Source organism: Castor canadensis, chromosome 19, assembly GCF_047511655.1.
Source record: "Castor canadensis chromosome 19, mCasCan1.hap1v2, whole genome shotgun sequence".
Taxonomy (NCBI): domain Eukaryota; kingdom Metazoa; phylum Chordata; class Mammalia; order Rodentia; family Castoridae; genus Castor; species Castor canadensis.
In genome coordinates this window covers 41,508,453-41,529,075 of record NC_133404.1, presented here as the reverse complement: position 1 = coordinate 41,529,075, position 20,623 = coordinate 41,508,453, and the positions used below count along the sequence as shown (strand labels likewise).

General features: G+C 44.0%; 1 protein-coding gene and 1 pseudogene across 1 annotated transcript in view; both read right to left on the bottom strand.

Annotated features, from left to right (window-relative positions):
• Nucleotides 1-35: 35 nt before the first annotated feature.
• Ticrr (TOPBP1 interacting checkpoint and replication regulator) overlaps nucleotides 36-20,623 on the bottom strand; it is a 42,503-nt gene continuing 21,915 nt past the window's right edge. Inside the window, exons 9-22 of the mRNA XM_074061619.1 lie at nucleotides 20,520-20,620; nucleotides 20,018-20,111; nucleotides 19,846-19,925; nucleotides 19,447-19,683; nucleotides 18,822-18,918; nucleotides 17,217-17,265; nucleotides 15,444-15,590; nucleotides 9,725-9,815; nucleotides 8,493-8,554; nucleotides 7,034-7,168; nucleotides 6,259-6,416; nucleotides 2,342-4,457; nucleotides 2,081-2,206; nucleotides 36-856 (exon numbers count right to left, since the gene is read on the bottom strand). Coding sequence (XP_073917720.1) covers nucleotides 744-856; nucleotides 2,081-2,206; nucleotides 2,342-4,457; nucleotides 6,259-6,416; nucleotides 7,034-7,168; nucleotides 8,493-8,554; nucleotides 9,725-9,815; nucleotides 15,444-15,590; nucleotides 17,217-17,265; nucleotides 18,822-18,918; nucleotides 19,447-19,683; nucleotides 19,846-19,925; nucleotides 20,018-20,111; nucleotides 20,520-20,620 — 3,606 coding nt within the window. The 3' untranslated portion in view covers nucleotides 36-743. The remainder of the gene's footprint in view (nucleotides 857-2,080; nucleotides 2,207-2,341; nucleotides 4,458-6,258; nucleotides 6,417-7,033; nucleotides 7,169-8,492; nucleotides 8,555-9,724; nucleotides 9,816-15,443; nucleotides 15,591-17,216; nucleotides 17,266-18,821; nucleotides 18,919-19,446; nucleotides 19,684-19,845; nucleotides 19,926-20,017; nucleotides 20,112-20,519; nucleotides 20,621-20,623) is intronic.
• On the bottom strand, nucleotides 18,452-18,570 carry LOC141419355 (5S ribosomal RNA; annotated as a pseudogene).

Sequence of the window (20,623 nt, the reverse complement as noted above, 5' to 3'; positions counted from 1 at the left end):
CAGAAAAGCGCTGCATGCTAAGTAGCCAGAGATGATTTTATTCTTACACAGGGAATGCAAAGAATTCATCTGGTTGCCCGATGCAGTCTTCTTTAGCTTTGCATGAGGGCTTCACAGTTTACAAAGCACTGCTCATGTCTCAGCAGCCCAACCTTCCAGCAGCTCCTTGAGGGGCTGTGTAAGGGGCTCCTTTCTCCGTTTTCCCAGGCAGTGGGGCTCTGACTTGCCAAGGTCATGCCAGGGGAGGTGTGGGAACAGGCTTCTGACCCCCAAGCTGCCTGAGTTACAGCACCAGCTCCACTGCTGTGTCCCTGCCCCCAACACAGGGCAGGGCTTGGCAGGGATGGAGTCCACGGGAGAACTGAAGACTGAGGCATTCTAGTGGGAATCTGGAAGCTGACCATGGAAAAAAGAGGCTTGGGTCAAGCAAGATCATGAGTTCAAGGCCAGCCCAGGCTACACAGGAGACCCTGTTTCAAACAGAAAAAAAAAAAAGGAAAGCGGCTTGGGACCAGGTCCCCAGTTTCTTTAAGCTCGTGGGGACCTGGCTGACGTCACCTTCACCTTTTGAACCTGCTCAGTATCACTAAGCCCCAGTCACTCCTCTGCAATTCCTTGGTGGCATGTGGGGACACTGCTATGCTCCAAAGGAAACTGCAGTCAGAGCACTTGGGTCCAGGAAGCACAGCAGTCGCAGTCAAGCCCAGCTGTGCCTGTGGTGAAGTCCTCCAGGCAGGCGTCCACTAACTAATGAGCTTCTTCCGGGTGTAAGTTCTGCTGAAGGGGCGTCGCCTGGAGAAGGCTTGGTGGAAAGGAGACTCTTCTGCAGCGGAGGGAAAGCCGTCGGCGGCATCATCTAGGGCAGACAGAGAAGGGGCTGAGGGCAGAACGAGAGAGAATGGGCTCCAGGCGCAGAGGACCCACAAGAAGGTGGGAAAACTCGACACCCCGATCTCACCGCCCTGCAGGAACGTCGCTACACTTGTCAGAGGCCCTCCAGCCTCAGCAGCTGTGCACTGCGCTGACAGTGACGGCACCGACAACGCAAAGTGCCACTGGTTAAGTCCCTTGGTTTGCTGTATTGCACATTCCTTTGTGTCTCAGATCTGCAGGATTTATGGTTTATACTCTTTTTGGGCAGTATTGGGGTTTGAACTTGGGGCCTCTCACGTGATAGGCAGGCGTGCTACCACTTGAGCCACATCACCAGCCCTTTTGGCTTTGTTATTTTTCAGGTAGCATCTCAGATTTTTTTGCCCAGGTGGCCAAGACTTCAACCCTCCTACTTACAACTCCTGTGTAACTGGGATGACAGGCACCACCATGCACAACTTTTATTGGTTGAGATGGAATCTTGCAAACTTTTTGTCAGGGCTAGCCTTGAATCTTGATCCTCCTGATCTCCACCTCATGAATAGCTGGGATTACAGACATGCACCATTACACCCACCTAAACTTTCTATTTGCTTTTTGAGATAAGGTCTCACCATGTAGACCAGGATGGCCTGGACCTCACCATCCTCCTGCTATAACCTCCCCGGGTCTTGGGGTTGCAGATGTGTGCTGTGCCACCAGGGCAGTTACCAGAAGGACTCAAAGGAAGGGGAGTCCTAGGGTCTGACAGTTGGTTGCAACAGTACTCATGCTGCTAAATGTACAGAAAAACATGGGCAGAAAGCCGCTGGTAGGAATGGCTGGCTCTGAACACTCCACCCACCACTCCTGCTGCCCTAGACACTTTCTGTTCAGGTCTTAAGACCCTAGAAGAGCAGTGTGTTGAGGTATGCCCACCACCACCACCACCTTCAGGAAGACCGGACTCTTTCGGTAGGGCTTGGGCAACTTTCTGTTCAAATGCACACAAGTTCTACTGTGGTGCTTCTGGGAAGGGTGCAGGACACTGCAGGCACAACCTCACCCCTACCCGCTCCTCCCCCCCCCCCACACACACACACACACACACTCAGCTTCCCAAGGCCCTTATAAAATAGATGGGCAACTGAGCGAACTCCTTAAGTAGCCCATGGGATAGAGCTCAGCTGAGTAAGTTTCCAGGGCCTTTATTTAACAGGCAGATTACCTCTGGTGTCCTTGCCCTGAGAGGATGGCGTCCTCCCCTGGAACAGCAGTGGAGAATGGGTCAGGGCTTGCAGACCACTGGCCGAGAGGCAGCTCCGCACAGCACAGCCGGGAGGCGGGGTGGAGCCTAAGGAGATACCACAAGTAAGTGCAGCCCCATGGGCCACACAGGCAAGCCCTGGCCCTGCCAAGCTGCAAATGCCCCTCGCCAAACACTGCCCAAGGGCAGGCAGGTGGCACATAGGTTCAAAACCAGTCTCACCAGAAACAAAGACCTCGTCATCCCCCATGGAGAGGAGAGGCGGCACACTCCAACGTGGAGAGCCCTCTTCTGGCCTGCTAGCTCCTGAGTCTTCACTCAGGCCATCACAGAGTCTTTTGGCTCCACACTCAGCTTCGTCCTTGGCAGACAGTAGTCTCTTCCTGGAACCCAGCCCAAACTGTTCCCAGGAGGCTTCTTCAGCTTTAGGCACACCATCCCTGGGCGGCGAATGGTCTGGCAGCTGACATACCCCCTCAAGCTCAAAATCTTCCAAGACGGGAGTTTTGTGGAGGCTGAGTTCAAGGCCTTGCTCCTTTCCCTCAGGGTCAGGCAGTGACCAGGCCCCAGGAAGGTCTGCTCCAGCCTCACCTCTCCCAGCAGTGGGCCCAGCACTGCAGTCCACCGCTCTCTTCCTCCGGGGCCAGTCTTTAATTGTGTCAGGAGTGGTCTTCCCACTCTGCTTGGGGGATGGCGTCCAAGGAACTCCAGCCTCTGCCTGAAATGGAGAGGGGGTACTGGAGGGGCAGCGGGAAGGGGTGCAGGACTGGCAGATATAGGTTTGCCCCCTGCTCTTGCCAGGTGTGCTGTGTGATGGGTGCAGGCAGGGGGGTGGTGTGTAGGTGGGCTCGGGTTTGCCAGTGGACTGACCGGCCCTGGGCAGGCTGGGAGCAGGGGAGGAGCCCTCCTCTCCCAAGAAGCAGTCCTCCTTTGGTGGGGCCTCAGCCTCAGGCACTGCGCTGGGGTCTCTCTTTTTAATGCGGAGCTTGGGGAGGCCAGAGGCTTGCATCTCCAGCTCCACCTCATAGGTCCGTGGGCCACTAGGGGCCTCTGTACGCTGTGCCAAAGCCTGCGGGCTCTTGGGCTGTGCTGAGACCTGGTGCCATCTCTTGTCTGCAGTGCAGCGCAGAACGTAGGACAGCAACTCAGGGGAGCTGGAACCCGAGGAAGGAGTAGGTGGAGGAATGCTTGGGTCAGACACAGAGGGCAGCTCATCAGAAACCACTGTCCTTAGCCCTTTACCTTCCTCTCCTGCCAAGAGGCCGCCTTTCACCTGGTGGCTCTCACAGTCACAGCGTTCCGCTTCGTCAAGCAAAGTGAGGTACTCCGTGTCACTTGAAATGAGCAAAGGAGAGGATACCTGGCAGTCGCTCCTGAAACCTGCGCCCAGGTGACTCTGTCCTTCAGGAGAAAGCTGAGGGGAGAGGCTCCCTTTCTTCTGGCCCTCTCTAGAGCCTGTGGTGGTGGCCGGGCTGTCGCCTGGGCCAGGCACAGGAGCAGCAGAGGGGCCAGGTTGGCATTCCAGGAAAGCTGGTTGAGAACTGAAGGTCTTTCCACACTGTCTCTTCAGTTTAGATGGAGGAGGAGGGGGGATGGTGGGGGAGGTAGCTCTCGGTGTGATTTGGGGGGGAGTTGAGGGAACAGGATGGAAAGGCGATGTGGCTATGCTGGGTGACATCTGGGCCTCTTTCCTATCCAGTTCTTCAGGGGGAGGAGATGCCGTCAAAGGTTTCCTAAGTAGAGTCTTTAGAGCATCACGAAGGGGAGAACCAGGCGGGGAAGGAGTCACAGTGGCATCTTCTGGTCTCTTTGAGGTCTTGACAGCCTTCTCCTTAAGTTTCTGTGCCAGGTCCACTGCCTGAGAAGTGTCAGGGAGATAGGACTCTTGGCATTTCTGACTCTCGGGCATGCCCCGCAGGGCTGCTGCCCTGGGAGGTGTCCTGAGGGAGTATTTGATGGGGCTCCCACTCCGGGCAGCTCGGGATGCTGGACAGCAGGAGCTTTCTGAACTGGAACTCACTGAACGTGGCCACACACAGTTTGGGAAAGAGCCAGGTGGCAGAGCACCTGGCCTGCTGGGAGTTCTTGGTACATTGGTTTCCAGAGGAGAGGGCGCTTCTGCGGGGGAGGACCCTTTCTGAGGAATGACTTTGGATGCCAATGGTGAGCCAGAGCCCTGTGAGGAGGGCTCCTGTGGGGACACCTTAGAAACGGCCTGCTTTGCAGGCGAGTTCTGCAGCCTCTCTGGAGTGTACAGTGGGGTCTGTGGTGTACGGGGGAACCTTCTTGGTGTAGTTTTAGGAAAACTTGGAGATTTCTGGCAACTCTTCTTGGGAGTCTGGAAAGAAAGATGTTTATTTCAGTGCTTGAATATTGTAACCTATATTTTCCAAGAGGATCTTAGTGCTCTCTAAGACAATTAGAAAAGCAAAGAGATTTAAAGTCAACCACAGAAAGCTGAAAAGTTCAAACAGTGATCCAGAACATGACTCAGATTTTCCTTGTCCACTTTTTCTAGAACCAAGCACTGTATCCAACCTGTTCTCCCAAGAACAGTTTTAATAATTAACATACTAGTAATGAACGATGCTTTGCCTCTCACTCTGTCATTTCATAGTTCTTCCCTGTCTTCAAACAAAACAGCTTTCTTTCTGACCTTGGCCTAAAGGAGCCTCCAGGAGCCACCTTGTCTGTTCTCTGCTCCACCAACCTGTGCTGCCAAACACTTCCTATGTGACAGGCACTGTGTGTAGAGTGTGTGTGTGTGTGTGTGTGTGTGTGTGTGTGCGCAGACAAAGGAGACTGACCTTTGTCTACTGGACCAGTGATTTTCAAACCTTTCCCCAAAGCTCAGGGTCCTCCCCCAACCACTAAGTGATTTGAGTTTCCAAGCAAAGTACTATTTTTGAGGGGAGGCACACAGATATATAAGGTACAGCAACAACAATGATGCCTCAGGAAGGACACTACCTAACCAACAATTTCCCTTCCTTCTTACAATGAAGGCAGTTAAAAACCCCCAACAGGTAAGGAGGTCAAACCCTATCTTTCCATAACCATACTGGACTATCTCAAGGGAATGCCACCTGGCCAGTGTTTCACGTTCAGTGAGTTGTAAACAGGCGATAACTGTGTGGCCAACAAAATGGCAGAGACATGTGAGGAGCACGATGTCATGCAATGGAGGGAGGGAGGAAGGCCTAGTAAGTCAGGTGTTCAGAGTGGGTGTTCTCAGGGGAAGCAGTGGCTGGAAAAGTGGAGCTTGGGGACTTTAGGCACAGAAGACAGCACAACAAAGGCACAACTGTGAAAAACAGCAGGCGTGTGTGGAACCAGGGGCAGGGTGAGCAGGGAAGGCCAAGGGTAGGTAGACCACAGCAGAGCTTGCTCTAGGGAGGAGACTGATCTTTGTCTACTGGACCAGTGATTTTCAAACCTTTCCCCAAAGCTCGGGGTCCTCCCCAACCACTAAGCGATTTGAGTTTCCAAGCAAAGTACTATTTTTGAACACAAGAGTTCCGTTTTAGGGAAATGTAAGAAACTTTGCTTTAGCAGGTAGGAATCTAGAGAGCTCTAAGCCAAGTCAGATGAATGTTTCAGAGAGATACTCTGCCCCCTGGGGAAGGATGGATTGGAGAGCAAAAGGCTGGGGCAGGAATTGCAGGAGTGTGTGTGTGTGTGTGTGTGTGTGTGTGTGTGTGTGTATGTGTATGTGTGTGTGTGTGTGTGTGTGTGTGTGTGTATGTGTGTATGCGTGCATGCACAAAAGCCCATTTATAAACAAAACGGAGGCTCCGAGAGAGGGACAAGCCAACGACGACTCCCAGGTTTCTAATACTCCGAGGACAGAGTGGAAACAGATGAAAGACTAGTACCCACATCAGAACATCTGCACTGAGCACTACAAATGGTAGATAAAGCCAAGAGAGCGGAGGCCATCTCTGTATTAACCCTGCCACCGTGGCCTCAGCCACACAGGCTGCTTGAAGTGCCTAGGTGCCCATTCATGACTCAAGCAAGACCTTGGGTCTCTTATTATCTATAGATCACTTGCTGTCTCCTCCCTTCTGGACTCTGGGTTCCCCATCATGTCTCTGTGCTCCCCAGATGACATCATCTTAAACATGGCAACACTCTACCTGGTGAGCTGCAGGTATCTCAGAACCCAACGTGCTTCTTGAGAATCTTTTAACTCGGGCAGAGCCCTTCTCTGAAGGGCTGATTATCTCGGAAAGTGCCCCAAAAAGTAGCCTCTTGGGAGACTGAACACTTTGGACTGGAGAATTTTCTCTTTGGTCTGCAAGTCAAAAACAATGTTTAATTCTTCTCGAGACCTGCCCCCGAACACTCTTAAGACAGCTGTTTGTACAAGAAGGCAATGGTGTTTGTCAGCACCTGGGGAAAACCCCACCTAATCACATCCACAATTGCAATGAAGGCCGCCTTCCTAGGTTTTACTGACACTGCATGTTAACCCAGGTCCTGTGTTAGATAACTGAAATACTTGTATTTGTAATTATAAATAGTTTATGTGCTTTTTATTACAAATGTAAAAACACGTATTAGCCAAGCCAATCATGAATGCAAGAATAAAGAACATACAAATATGTATCATCCACCCTCTACCTGGGACACTTGCTTAGGGCCCAGTCATACAATGGAAACAAGGAGCAATTTCCTCTTGAATGAATGAGACACCTATAACAGTGTGGATGACCAGTTGTAGGAATCCACAAGCTAACTGATTACAGAGGCTAAGGACTGTCCATCTAGTCATCCCCCTGAACCTTGCCTATCAGTACCTATTCTACTTCTCCAATGTCAAGGAAGAAAATGTCACATTGCAGGCTTCTTTTCCCAGAAACACCTCCCACCAAGCCAGCATGGTCCTGTGAATCAGATGGCCTGTGTTACCTGACTTGTCTTGCTGGAACGAGTGGACTCTCTGCACACTTCGAGACTTTGGCTGAGACACAGAGTAGAAGGAGCTAGAGTTTGTTCTGCTAAATGACAATGATTTGATTCGAGGACTTCGTCTCAAACTTCTTTCTGCAAAACCAAACCAGTGAGTAATCAGAACACCTGGACTTGATAAATGATCCCAACAAGGTACTGAAAACCCACTGACCCAGGACACTCCCACCTTCAGAAGAATCATAAATTGCCCCTTTATGTGTGCCACAGTGTGAAAAGAAGGGTATGCATAGTGTGACTTTTGTGGAATACAAAAACAAAACAGAAGTCCAAAACAGGCTCCATGCACGCACAGGACATGTATTTTTACAAGAAGTAGTATTGCAGAGGACATGCTCAAATGCTGACAGTGTTTCTGAGCTGTGGGATTACTGAGTAATTGTAAAAATGTCTTCTTTATATATTCTAGTTTTTTTTTTTTTTGACTTCATCAATTAAAATAAATTTGTTTTGAAAGGCCCTTTCTTCATTATATACTTTTTTTTTTTTAGTTTTAGTGAGGATTTGTTTTAGTATAGCAGGATAAATACAGAGAAGTGGGGACAGAGAAACGGTGCCTGTTTCCCACACAGGAAAGGGGAGTAAAAGACTTCTATCCCTTTTTTTTTTGTTTGGCAGTGCTGGGGTTTGAACTCAGGGCCTTGTGCTTGTTAGGCAGAAGCTGTACCACTTCAGCCATGCCCCCTGTCCTTTTGGCTTCAGATTTTCTTCCGACAGAGTCTCTTGTTTTTGCCTGGGGCCAGTCTTGGACCATGATCTTCTCACATAGCTGATTATAGACATAAATCACCACACCTGGCTTATTGGTTGAGATGACATCTTCTTAACTTTTTGCCTGGGCTGGCCTTCAACCACAGTCTTCCCAATCTCTGCCTTCCGAGTAGCTGGGATTATAGGTATATGCCACCACACCTGGCCATCCACCATATACTTTTTAAATAAGCCTCAGCACTTTGTGTAGCATGGTAGCTTAGTACTCAGCTGAGTTCCGTTTCTACTGTGTAAAACTATTCCAGAAAGTCTTTCAATAAGTTCTATGTAAAACTATAAATACTGCCAGGTGCAGTGGCTCACACTTGTAATCCCAACTACTCAGAGGCAGAGACTGGGAAGACTGTGGTTCAAGGCCAGCCCAGGCAAACAGTTCACAAGACCCTATCTCAAAAAGACCCTTCACAAAAAAAGGCTCGTGGAGTGGCTCAAGGTGTAGACCCCGAGTTCAAACCCCAGTACCACAAAAAAAAAAAAAAAAAAGGTATAAATACTGACTCCACTACCCAGGACCCAGAGCCAGCACAGTCTCAGTAAATTATCTGCGGACATGCTGAGTGACAAATACACGTGCAGAAAAGTTTGTGTAGAAGCTGGGGAGAATGTAAATGAAGGAGATAACATTTACCGTTGTCTCCTTTCTCAGGCGACTCTTCTACAACATCGATATCAGGACCAGGCTCTGACGACCTTGAGGAACAAGCAGCACAAGGATTTGATCCACTCATAATTAACATACCAGAGACAGATGGCAGCCACAGGGCTCGGCAACATAGGTGTTGGCAAGCACTCCCATACTCGATTATCATGATTTTTTTATTCTGTGTAGTGGGGAGTGAACTGTATGTTGGGCACACATGTTACCACTGAGCTGCATTCCTAGCCTCATGTAATCCTTACTGCTGAAACTCAGATGGTTGGAGTTCTTTTTTGTGGAAAGCAATTTTACAACTCATCGCAATGAATTTTAAAGTAGATTAATACTTTTACTTCCGCTAATATATTAACAAGTTGTCACTAAATATACTGTCACAGTAATGAGTAGCGATGTTTGGTTTTCTGTTGAAGAACTTTAATTTCTGCCAGTGGATTAAGGACTTCTGACTCACCAATTGCACTTCTTACAATTTATAAGCTATGGTAAATATAAAATGTGTACACAAATAATGTGCAGATGGAGTATGGACAAGATGAAGTAGATGCCCTACCCCCAGGGTAAATATCCTGAATATTATGTATAAAACAGACTATAACTGAAAGGTAGAGAGAAGGTGGCCCGGATGGGAGCCAGTGGAAAGAGTGGTCCAGGGGAAAGGGGCTGTGAGCTTCCTAGATGTTCTGTCTGCTGAAAAAACTGACAGCCAAATCTGCCCACAGATGCAGACAAAAATGCTCCACGGAGACAGTTCTCAAGCCAGAGAACCAGGAGGGGGCAGCTAAGCCAGACAGAATGCTTCCAGACTGTAATTACCTTCATCCAACCAGTCACCACAGGAAAACCACATCCTCAGTCACACCACTGTCAGCACAGGAAGCGTTGGGCTCCCAGACTGCCAGCCTCAGGTGGCAGAAATGAGGATACGCCCTTCCCCATGTTAACAGGTATGTGTGGGATATCCACTCAATAAACGCTATTCAACAGGAAGAAAGGATGAACTACTGAGACAAGCCAGTGGGGCCAATCTCAAGAGGCTACATAAGTGCATGTGCTGTAGGGGTCTCCCACCCCTACAGTTTCTAGAACACTCTGACGTAAGCAACACGGTTACGATGTAAGTCAAGAAGGTCGAGGAAGGCAGTGGCCCTGCAGAGATGCAGGAGGTGGAGTGGTGAGGAAGTCTGGATGATTGTGTCACTCACCTGCCCTTGATTTGCCTATGCAGCAGCCTCCTGGAGATCTGTTTGTGTACTGGGGTCTCAGCGACAGTCTTTGTCAGCAGCTTGTGATAACCTACGATGTAAAAACAGCTTCATGATGACTCTTACCCTCAAGCAGCAACAAGATAAAAGATGCAGTGTGAGCTCATATGTCTTATTACCTAGCTGGAGTGGATCTTAATCTTTGAGCTGAGTTCTGTGCTCACAGGACTCAGCAGTATCGAGTAGTTTATCAGCATTGTTAGAGATTCAATAACAAAAGCCAATGTAAAATATTAGAGAATTATGTTTCTGATAACCAATTCTGAGAAAGCAAGAAGCACTTACTTGTTAGGGCTAACACACACATCCACCTGGTTCATGGTTCTTATATTTAAGATTAAATGAAATAAAAATGTGAAAATGAGTCAGGTGCAGTGTGGTTGTAATTCCAGCTACTTGGGAGCTGATCAGTAGGACTGTGGTTTGAGACTGAGGCCAGCCTGGGCAAAAAGTTCATGAGACCCCATCTCAAATACAAGCTGGGCATGTTGGTGTGTGATTGTCATCCTAGTTACATGGGAAGCGAAAATAGGACAGTGGTCCAGGCTGCCCGAGCATAAATCTGACACTCTATCTCAAAAATATGGCTCAAGTAGGAAGCATGAGGCCCTGAGTTCAAATCCCAGTACCACCAAAAAGAAAAAAAAAGTGAAAATGATGACATGACATATAGATGTTAATTAAAGCTGGCACAAAATTTCTCAGTAGAGTAGGGAGCCAAGTTACTCATGGGAGAACTGGTTTAGAATGAGTTAAAGGGCTGGTGGAGTGGCTCAAACAGCAAAGCACCTGCCTAGCAAGCATGAGGCTCTGAGTTCAAACCCCAGCTCCACCAAAAAAAAAAAAAAAAAAAAAAAAAAAATCTTGCTAGAATGAGTTAAAAAGGACTAGAAAGAGAAGTGACCTCAGTTGGGATGGAGTAAAGCCTTCCAAAAAAACAAAACAAAACAAAAAAACCAAACAATAAGGACAAAATTCCTCCATAAATGGAATGAGAAGACTGGCAAAAAATGGAAAACTCAGTCTTTTCAGAACTCTGGAGATCAGCTAGAGGTTTGCAATCTATGAAACATTTGTTTAAGAAAAACAGCTGGGATCTCAGTAAATATGCTGAGCTGTGTGGAACTTTAACCTGCTCTTGTTCCAACAGTCTTGCTCTAGTCCTGGGCGCACCTTGAAAGCTAATAGCCCATCAAAACCATCAACAGCACATTCTCAGATTAAAACAACACAACAGAATGTGTCACCAGCTCACCTACCCACAAGTAGTTCTAAAGGGGAGGCCTTCAGGTTGACAGGAAAGGGCAGTAGAGCAAGTTAAGTCCATATGAAGACTTACACTGGTAACAGTAACTATATAAGCAAATATAAAAGACAGGATAAAAGTAGTTTTGTCTGTAACTCCTTTTGCTGTGCAATTTAAAAGATAGAGCAATAATTGTAAGTTTGTGTACACTGTTCCTATCACCAAGGAATAACCTTGGGACTCTGCCATCAAGGTGACCACCACCAGATGGGAACCCCCCCCAATCTTGAGCCAGAACCATGAGCCAAAATAAACCTATTTCTAGATTAACTTAAAAATCAATAAATCAACAAATAAATAAATCTGTGTCGATAGCATACGATGTAGAAATATAATTTCTATGACAATACAACACAAAGAAGAACAGGAAACAGAACTACAAAGGAGTAGTTTTTGTAAAACTGCAGTTAGTTTGGTATCAATCTGAATTCAGCTGTTCAAGTTAAGACATCAACTATGATCCCGTGGGGGACTGAGGTCCTGCAAAGTGGTGGTGGAGAAAGCCTGCGAGATCAGTGCATCCAGCAAGATGACTAGTAAGCTAGAAAAATATGAGCGTCACTACTTTGGAACTCTGGAACCCATGTGGACATTTATTGAAATTGTGGAGGTGCTTGGTGACCTTCAGGAGGGAAAGATGTACACCCCCAATTACAATCCCCTTTCCTCAGCCCTGCTGCAGCTGCAGGGGTAGCGGCCTCCATCCCAGGGGCAGACAGAGTGGGACTTTGTCCTCAAAACATTTGGAGTTGCACACTTTGGTCAGTCTGGGGAACCCCTGTGGGACTGGTACAGACACTGCCTTGGTTTTAGTCCTTTAAGGCCATAGTGGCTTTCCCCCACAACATCTACTGGGAGGTTTAAAGGGATAAGAATACTTCTCCCCTTCCTTTTTGGTGCCAGACATTTAATGAAATCTTTTGTCAGGTCTGTGGCTGGCCACAGAAGATAAAGACAGAAATTTCACTGAACACCCACTTTACAACGTAGTTGGAAAAGGCACATGGACAGGTGCAGCCCTCCAGAAGAAAAGGACAGCAACCATGAGCAGTCAGAGAATGGGATTTCACAGACACCACTCTATAATACCCCTCATATCTAGTTCTCAACAAAAAAATTGCAAAGTGTACAAAGAAACAGGAAAGCAGGGCCAACTCACAGGAAAAAAGAACTTGACCAAAACCGTTTCTAAGGAAGCCCAGACACTGGAACTCACAGTCAGAGATGTTAATCAATGAACTCATGAAACCATGAATAAAGAATTAAAGGAAGTCAGGAGTGGTGGTACACAGCTGTGATTCTAGCATTTAAGTTGGCAGTGGGAGGAGGATTGTTTAAGGTCAGCCTGGGCTACACAGTGAGACACTGTCTCAAAAACAAAAAAAAGGACATCAGGAAAATAATATATTAACACTATGAGAATGTCAATAAAGCAGTAGAAATTCTAGAGCTAAAAAGTGTAATAACTGAAATGAAGAATTCACTAGAGGGATTCAACTCCAGATTTCAACAGAAAGAAAAGTCAGAACTTGAAGATAAGACAATTGAAAGTGAACAGTCTGAGCAGAAAGAAAAAGAATAAGAAAGATGAGCAAAGCCTGAGGCATCTGAGCACACCACATGGTGCACACCACATGTCAAGGGGATCCCCAAAAGCAGAAGACATGGAGTGGAAGAAGATCTTTTCGAAGAAATAATTGCTTAGAATGAAATTATGGTGTCTGCAGGAAAATGGATGGAACTGGAAACCATCATGTTAAGTGAAATAAGCCAGATTGAGAAATAAATGCATTATTGAAAATAATGCATACTCTCATATGCAGAATCTAGACCTAGAAGAAGAATGACACAAGTGTAAAATGGGGGGACTGTTTGGGGGTGAAAACCAATGGGATCAGGGAGGGTGAAAGGAGAGGGTGAAGAGGGGCTAGATAAGACCAAAATACTTCATACATATGTGTATAATGAAACCCATTAAAATTGTTTTAATAACCGGGGAGGGGGATAAGAAAGGCTAATACTGGAGTGGGTTTGATTACAGTACATTATATGCCTGCATGGAAATATCATAATGAAACCCCTTTGTACAATTAAACTACACTAATAAAAAAGAGGAAAAAAATAAAGGAAGTTCAGCTGGGGGAAAAAAAAAAAGAATTCATTGGAAGCTTCCTAAATCCTATGAAAGACAGGAACCTACATATCCACCCAAGCAGTTCACTGAACTCCAAGCAGGATTATCTCAGAGTTCCACACCAAGCCACATTATTGTCAATTGTCAAAACCTGAATGTATAATCGTGAAAGCAATAGATTAATCACTAATATCTTATTAGAAACCTTGGAGGTCCGAAGGCAATGGATATATTTAAAGTCCTGAAAGAAGAAAAGGCTGTCAGAAAGAATTCCACATCCTGTAAGAATAAAACAGAAATGAAGACATTTTCAGGTAAAGAAATGCTTGAGGGAGTTCATTAAAGTTTCTATCCTGGCACTTCTGTTTTGCAGCTCTCATGTGAAGATGTAATCTATGACAGTAACAATATATAGGAGGAGGAATGGGAATACACAGGAAAAAAGTGTTTGTGTTCTATTGAAACTACGTTGATTTTATCCAAACTAAGTGGCTTTCAGCTTAATAGGTTAATTGTGAAATCCAATGTAGCCACTAAGAAAATGACTGCAAAATGCAATAAATAAATAAGTAAATGGACCAAAATGGTACACTACAAAAAAAAAAAAAATCAGGTAATATGAAAAAAAGGCAAAGTTGTTTCTTATAATAAACATAAATGAACGAAAGACTGCAAGTAGAAAGCAGAGACTGGCAGAATCGATCAAGAACCATTATCTAACTGCATGCTGTCTACTGGAGGTTCAATAAGATACAAAGACACAGAGATTGAAAGTACAAGGATGGCAGAAGATACTGTATGCAAAAGAGATGGGTTGGGCTGGAAGCATGGCTCATGCAGTAGAGTGCCTGCTGCGTAAAAGTGAAGCTCTGAGTTCAAATGCCACCAAAAAAAAAAAAAAAAGGACTTGATTAGTAAAGTATTATTAGATAAAACAGACTAATAAAAAGTTCAACCCACCAAGAAGAAACAGCAATTATAAATGTATAACCACCTAACAAAACCACCAAATATATGAAGTAAAAACTGACAGAATTGAACAAATAGATAATGCAACAATAATAGTTGGGCATTTAACATTACTCACTCTGCCTCTCCTTTTCTTTTTCTATTTTGCAAATCCCAGCCCTTTAACGTCTCACTTTCAATAATAGTTAGGAAAACTAAACAGAAGTCCATCAAGTGAAAGAGAAGGTGTGAGTAACGCCATAAGCCAACTAGATCTAATATACATCTGAGAACAGGTCACCCGAGAACTGCGAACAGATTTCTTCTCAGGCTTAAATGGAATATATACAAATGTTAAGTCTTAAAACAAGTCAAAATAACTTTTTCTCTTCCTGTAATTCTGGGACTTGAACCCTAGACCTATGCATGCTAGACAAGCTCTCTACCACTGAGCCACACCCTCAGTCCAAGTCTCAATACATTTAAAAAGACTGAAATCACACAAAATATGTTCTCCAATACTCATGGAATGAAACTAGAAATCAATAGGAGAGAATTTGGGAAACTCACAAATACATGGAATTTAACATACTTCTAAATGACCAGTGGATTAAAGAAAAACAAAATCACAATGGATTACAAAAAGCAAACAAAACAATTTAAAAATATTTTTAGATGATGACAATAAAAACCCAACATACTAAAACTTACAGGATGCAGCTACTACAGTACTGAGAGGGGAATTTATGCCTATAAATGCCTGTGTTAAAAAAAGAAACCTAACCAATAGGTTCAATAACCTACCCTCTAACCTTCACCTTTAAAAACTGAAAAGAACTCAGCATGGTGGAGTATATCTGTAATCCTAGCACTCAGGAGGTTGAGGCAGGAGGATTACAAATTCCAGGCCAGTTTGGTATAAATAGTGAGATCCTTTCTCAAAAAAAACCAAACTACAAACAACAACAACAACAAAACAAGCAAACCCAAAACCAAAGTAAATAGAAAAAAAGGAAATAAATGAAATTGAGATAAGAAAATCAAGAGAATAGTTCAAGTTCTTTAAAAAGTTCAAATAACACCAAGAAATCTTTAGCTAAACTGACCGAGTAAAAAAGAGGACTCAACTCACTAAATCAAGAACGAGAATTTGCTACCAGCAAACTAATTACAGACAAAGCTATGTGGCCCAAAGCCATTGTTCAAAACTACTCATTCCTCAATGAATTTTCTCAGCATCTTGGTCAATAAACCCCTCTTGTCTTGGTTACCTTTGGTCTTGCTGAAGCTTTCCAGTTTATGGTCTAGACCTTCCACAGCTGACACAGAATGGCTTCTTGGCAGCCCCCCCTTTTGTGATCTCTTTGAAGGAGAAAGCATCTCCTGGTTGAAGAGGTTTCTTCGAACTTTGGTAACTTCTGAAAGCATGGGATAACAAATTTAACATTCTTACTTGCCATAGAGTTAATTTATATTTCTTCGCAACTCTGTTTTCAGCAGTTTGAGTCCTTCTAGGAATTTGTCTGTCCATTTGACCTAGCTTAGCTAATTTTTGACATACAATTGGTCATAATATTCTATTACAAATTGAGCTTAAACCCAACTTTTCAGAAACACAAGGAGACTGACATCTTTTATTAAATCACAAGCTTTATAAATGGACATAATTCTGAAGTAAGAATAAAGGTCATGATTCTTATGATGGTTTATCTGGATTGTTAACTTGATTGGACTGAGAAGTGCTTAAGAGACAGAAAAGGAGGAAAAGGAGAAAGCCCACTACACAGGAATACTCCTCTCTGCTTCCTGCCTGCCATTCTGTGAGCTCCTCTGTGAGCCACACCCTCCCTGCCAACAAAGACTGAAACCTCTGAAACCATGAGCCAAGATAATTCCTCCCTGTAAACTGCCTTGCTCAGATATTTGGACACAGTGACACAAGAGCAGCTACCCAGTCCTGTTAGTACACTATAGTGTAAGGATGATGTTTCTCTTTTTAGGCCTTTTTACTCTTACATTCAGCTCACCTTTGAGTAGAGAAATTGTTCTTCAACTTACACAGACTTGTTATTCTGATTACTAACCTGACAGGTTATTTTAGATTCTCTTCTGACTATTTAGGCTTAAAGTTAAGAAAAACAATAACAAAGTTGAGAGACACTTGATAAAACTAGGGAGACAGCACCTAATTTTAAGCAAAATAGTCCAGCAGAGGTGACTCCGAAATTCAGCTAGGATGAATTCTAAGAGTAATTTGGGTAAACAAAACCAAATAATCTAGGAGTCCGAAATGGGGAGCAGTGTTTGTGTTTATTCATCAACATTGTAATGTTCACGTTAAGAACTCCAATAATCTACATCAAGGTTTCAAAAGAGTCTATTATAAAAGATTTAGCCTGATTTAGACTGTCTGTGAAACTGATTTATGACCTGAAAGCCAAATTTGAGTTTTTTCTAATTTCCAATGTTTGGAAAAATATCTACAGAAAATTTCAAAAACCCAATATACCCATTACTAAACTTCACCAATGGTCAGCATTTGTTTTGTCCCTCCATCTCCCCACCAAACGTACAAAAGTTCTCCTCCGAACCCTGAAGAGTCAGTGGAGGACTTTACAATTGCCTACACGTCTTCTAAGAACAAGACATTCTCCCAAATCACTACACTGTTATGACACTCACTGATACAATAGTATCTAGGATACGATCCTTCAGATTCTCTAAATAATACACACTTTCTGAAATTGTAGATTTAAGGTTTACAAGCTGGGCTCATGGAGCGCACTTTAGCTGTCACACTTAAACTCCTTCCGTTCAAAACAGTTCCACTGCTTCTTTTTTTTGGTTTTCATGGCAATAGCGGTTTAAAAGATTCCAGGCCAGTCATTTTTGTAGAATGTAATATTTTGAGACCATGTAAGTATCTCACTCATCTATATCATTGTTAACCAACAATGATAAAAAGCCAAAATTTAAACTCATTGCAGCCATTGACATGCATGCAATCAAAGTATGTTTGTTCTTCCAGGGAAAACAAAGCATACCTTGTACTGTGTCTTTCACTGGGAGTGGAAGAGCAGGCTGAGAGCTTTCCTGGAAATGAGAAAAATCCGTAAGAAAATCTAAATAGGCATTTATTTAAAATCAAAGAATAAAAGTTGCACATGAAACCCTTTGATCCTTCCAACTCACTCCTAGGGATTCATAACAGAAATAGCAAAATGCACTGAAGTTGATGTTTCAAGGACACTCCCTGCTGTGTTGTAGTTACAGAAGATATGCCAGAAATGACCATCAAGAGTGAAAGTTAAATGAATTATATATCCTCCTATGCAGACACTCAAAGAATAAGGAAGGAACATTGGGTATACTAGCATAGAAACAGATCTGTGATGATGGAGGAAAGTTTTTTAAAAAGCAGAATAGATTGAGTCATATTTTTGTTGTGGTTTTGTTTTTGTTTTTTGTGTGCAACAGGGCCTCATTATGTAGCCTTGGCTGGCATGGAACTTGTCCATCCTCCTGCTTCAGCCTCCTGAGTGCTAGGATTACAGCTGTGTGTCACCACACATAAACTCAGGTTGTTTTTACTTAAATATTTACTATCTGGCCTTCTACAGAAAAGGTTTGTCAGTCTTTATTAGTCCATATAACTGCAAGGGAAACTAAGGGATTAAGTTTAAGAGGTACTGGGCAAGATCAAACCTTTTAAGAAAACCCCAAAACTTTAAATCTTTATTTATGTCTACTGCCACAGAAAAACTAATTGCCATCTGGTTTCATGACAGTCGCTGTTGTTTTTTCTTTCTCTTTAAGCTTGTTATTGAAGTAAAACATAACACACTGAAAAGTACTCTTCTGGGAGGCAACTGAAGTCTGATTAGGATTGTGCATTACTTTTCAGTGACCCTTTTGCTTTAGTTATTGTCTTATGAGTTTTTTTAACCTACATTAAATATTTTGAATTAATTCATACATTTCTAACTTTTTTTGGGGAGTACTGGGATTTGAACTCAGGGCCTCATGCTTGCTAGGAAGGTACTCTCCCACTTGGGCCACTCCACCAGACCTTCATTTCTAACTTTTACTTGCTGTTTTTCTTCATATTACCTCTGACTATCACACTCTTGAGCAAAATGGTGAATCTCTTAAATTTAAATTTCTTTATTCCCTGAATTAGTTTTATACACATTCATAAAAATATTTAATGCCAGTGAATTCAACAGCCCAAAATCTGAACTGCTGAAAACTGTAAAAAAAGTTGTTGTTGTTTTTTTTAAGCCTACAGCACCAGGTATTCCCTGGCAGTCTCCTAGCTAAGTACTAACCAGGCCCGATCCTACTGAATTTCTGAGATCAGATGAGATCAGGCACGTTCACCGTGGTATGGCTGCAGACCGCTAAAATTTTTTGTGTTAATACTCCATGCATACATTCTAAAATCCAGAAAAATTCTGAAATCTGAAAGACTTCTGGCTCCAAGCATTTTGGATAAGAGACATTCAATCTATACTGTTTCTGTATTCTCCAAAGTCCCTGCCCTGTCCTAAAAATAGAGCCAGTGCCTTACATTTGTGGTTATCATGTTAAGCCAGGCTGGAAGGAGCAGCTCTGACAGAGCCAATTCTTGTCTGCTGGAGATCACTTACATTTTTTGCAGCTCTCTTGGACACTTTGGGAATTTCAATTTGTCGTAGATTCTGTGAAACCTCTGCGATGCTTTTGTGTCTTATTAATGTATTTTTCCTTTTAAAAGTAGAAAGAAACAGTCAAGACACACCAGAGAGAAGTTACCTGTAGTTAAATTTGAATGGAACCAGAGTCTAAAATCAAATACCATTTAAATAAAAGCATTATCTACTTTGAGACTCACTTCACTGAAAGTTCCTTCGTCTTGGGGTTGGCCTGGATTTATTACTAGTCAACTCCAGAATTTCCAAAAATGACCACTATAAGTTTCAACTAGTCAGTAACAATGAAAAGCACCACAGGAAATTTAAAAAGTAAGCTGAAACCCTAAGCCTATTTCAAAGGTTCCTAGAGACCATATGTGGATAGTAAAGAAGGGCTCTGTGAACTACAAAATACAGGGGACAAAAAGAGAGACAGATACTGCTTGGTAGGAAGTCAGAACTGATTCTGTGACTCAAACAAAGGATGACTACTAATTCTACACACTCCATGGACAAAGAAAACTAGACTATAGTTTAAAGGCGTCCTTTGCCGGAACTTAACTGCAGTGCAAGCAATCCCTTTGGAGCCTCGAGCCCCTACCTTCTCTTCTTGGCTGATCTGGTCCGGAGCTCCTCCAGCTGGTCAGATTCTGTGCAGCCTGACACCGATCTGTGAGCGCTTGATGAACGAGGCATCGAGGGTGGTGATTTGCTCTCTTGTGTCATGGAGTCATCACTGAAGAAATCTGAAGGAAGGACACCAGCCAGCTTCTGAGGGATCATAAACCCCAGGCTGTTGTAAAGCTTTCCAAGTGTCTTTGGGACGGAGCCAATATACCTGTGGAGAGGAGCGGTCAAACATGGGGCAGTTACCATCTCGCTCTCTGTTCCCTCTTTCACCCAGCATGAGGAAAAGTCCACTTAGCCCCACGACCCCAAGATAAATGCCATGTGCTGCTCTTGGTAAAGCAATTTTCAAATTAGCAGCCACCAAACTCACAATCTCAAAATCTCCTCCAGAAACTCGGACAGGTATGCGGGGTCCTCGGTTAGAGATACCATGCGCAGCAAGTCTGTCACCTGAAGGAGATTTGGGGACATTACCATAAGCCTTATGCAGGGCCACTGAAAGCTGGAGCGCATGCTCCTAGGGCATGAAGTTAGGTACTTGCCTCCTCCACTACTTGCTCCATCTCATCTGTACATTCTAGTATCGAAGGGCATTGCAGACACATCTCCAGGTGAAGAAACACCTGAAGCTGACACCTTGGGAGAAAAGAACAAACAAACCTGGTCATATACTTTGAGTGCAGCTTAACCTAACACTCCTTTAAGCATAGATCTAGTTATGTAAGAAACAATAACCAGTAAGAAGCAGCATTGCTTTCTCTAAATACTGATGTGATTATTAGGTAAGTAGGTGACTTAAACTGCCCATCAGAACACCATTAAGAATCAGCCACAAAAGCATGTTCAAGTTGGAGGTGTGGCTCAAGTGTCAGAGCATGTGCCTAGCAAGCACAAGGTCCTGAGTTCAAACCCCAGAACAACCAAAAAAAAAAAAAAAATCCAAAAGCATGTTCAAGCAACTGGCAGTTTTAAATGGAGGTAAGCAAGTCTCAGAGTTTTGTTTTGGAGTAAAGATATAAATAAATAAACAAGGTAGCTACTTACTCCCTGACTTTGTCTTCCTTACTCAGTTTTTTCCCTAGATTCTGTCGAAGACTTTTGCTAGTTTTTAAGAGGTTACTTTTTACATGATTCAGGCAGTTCATCTG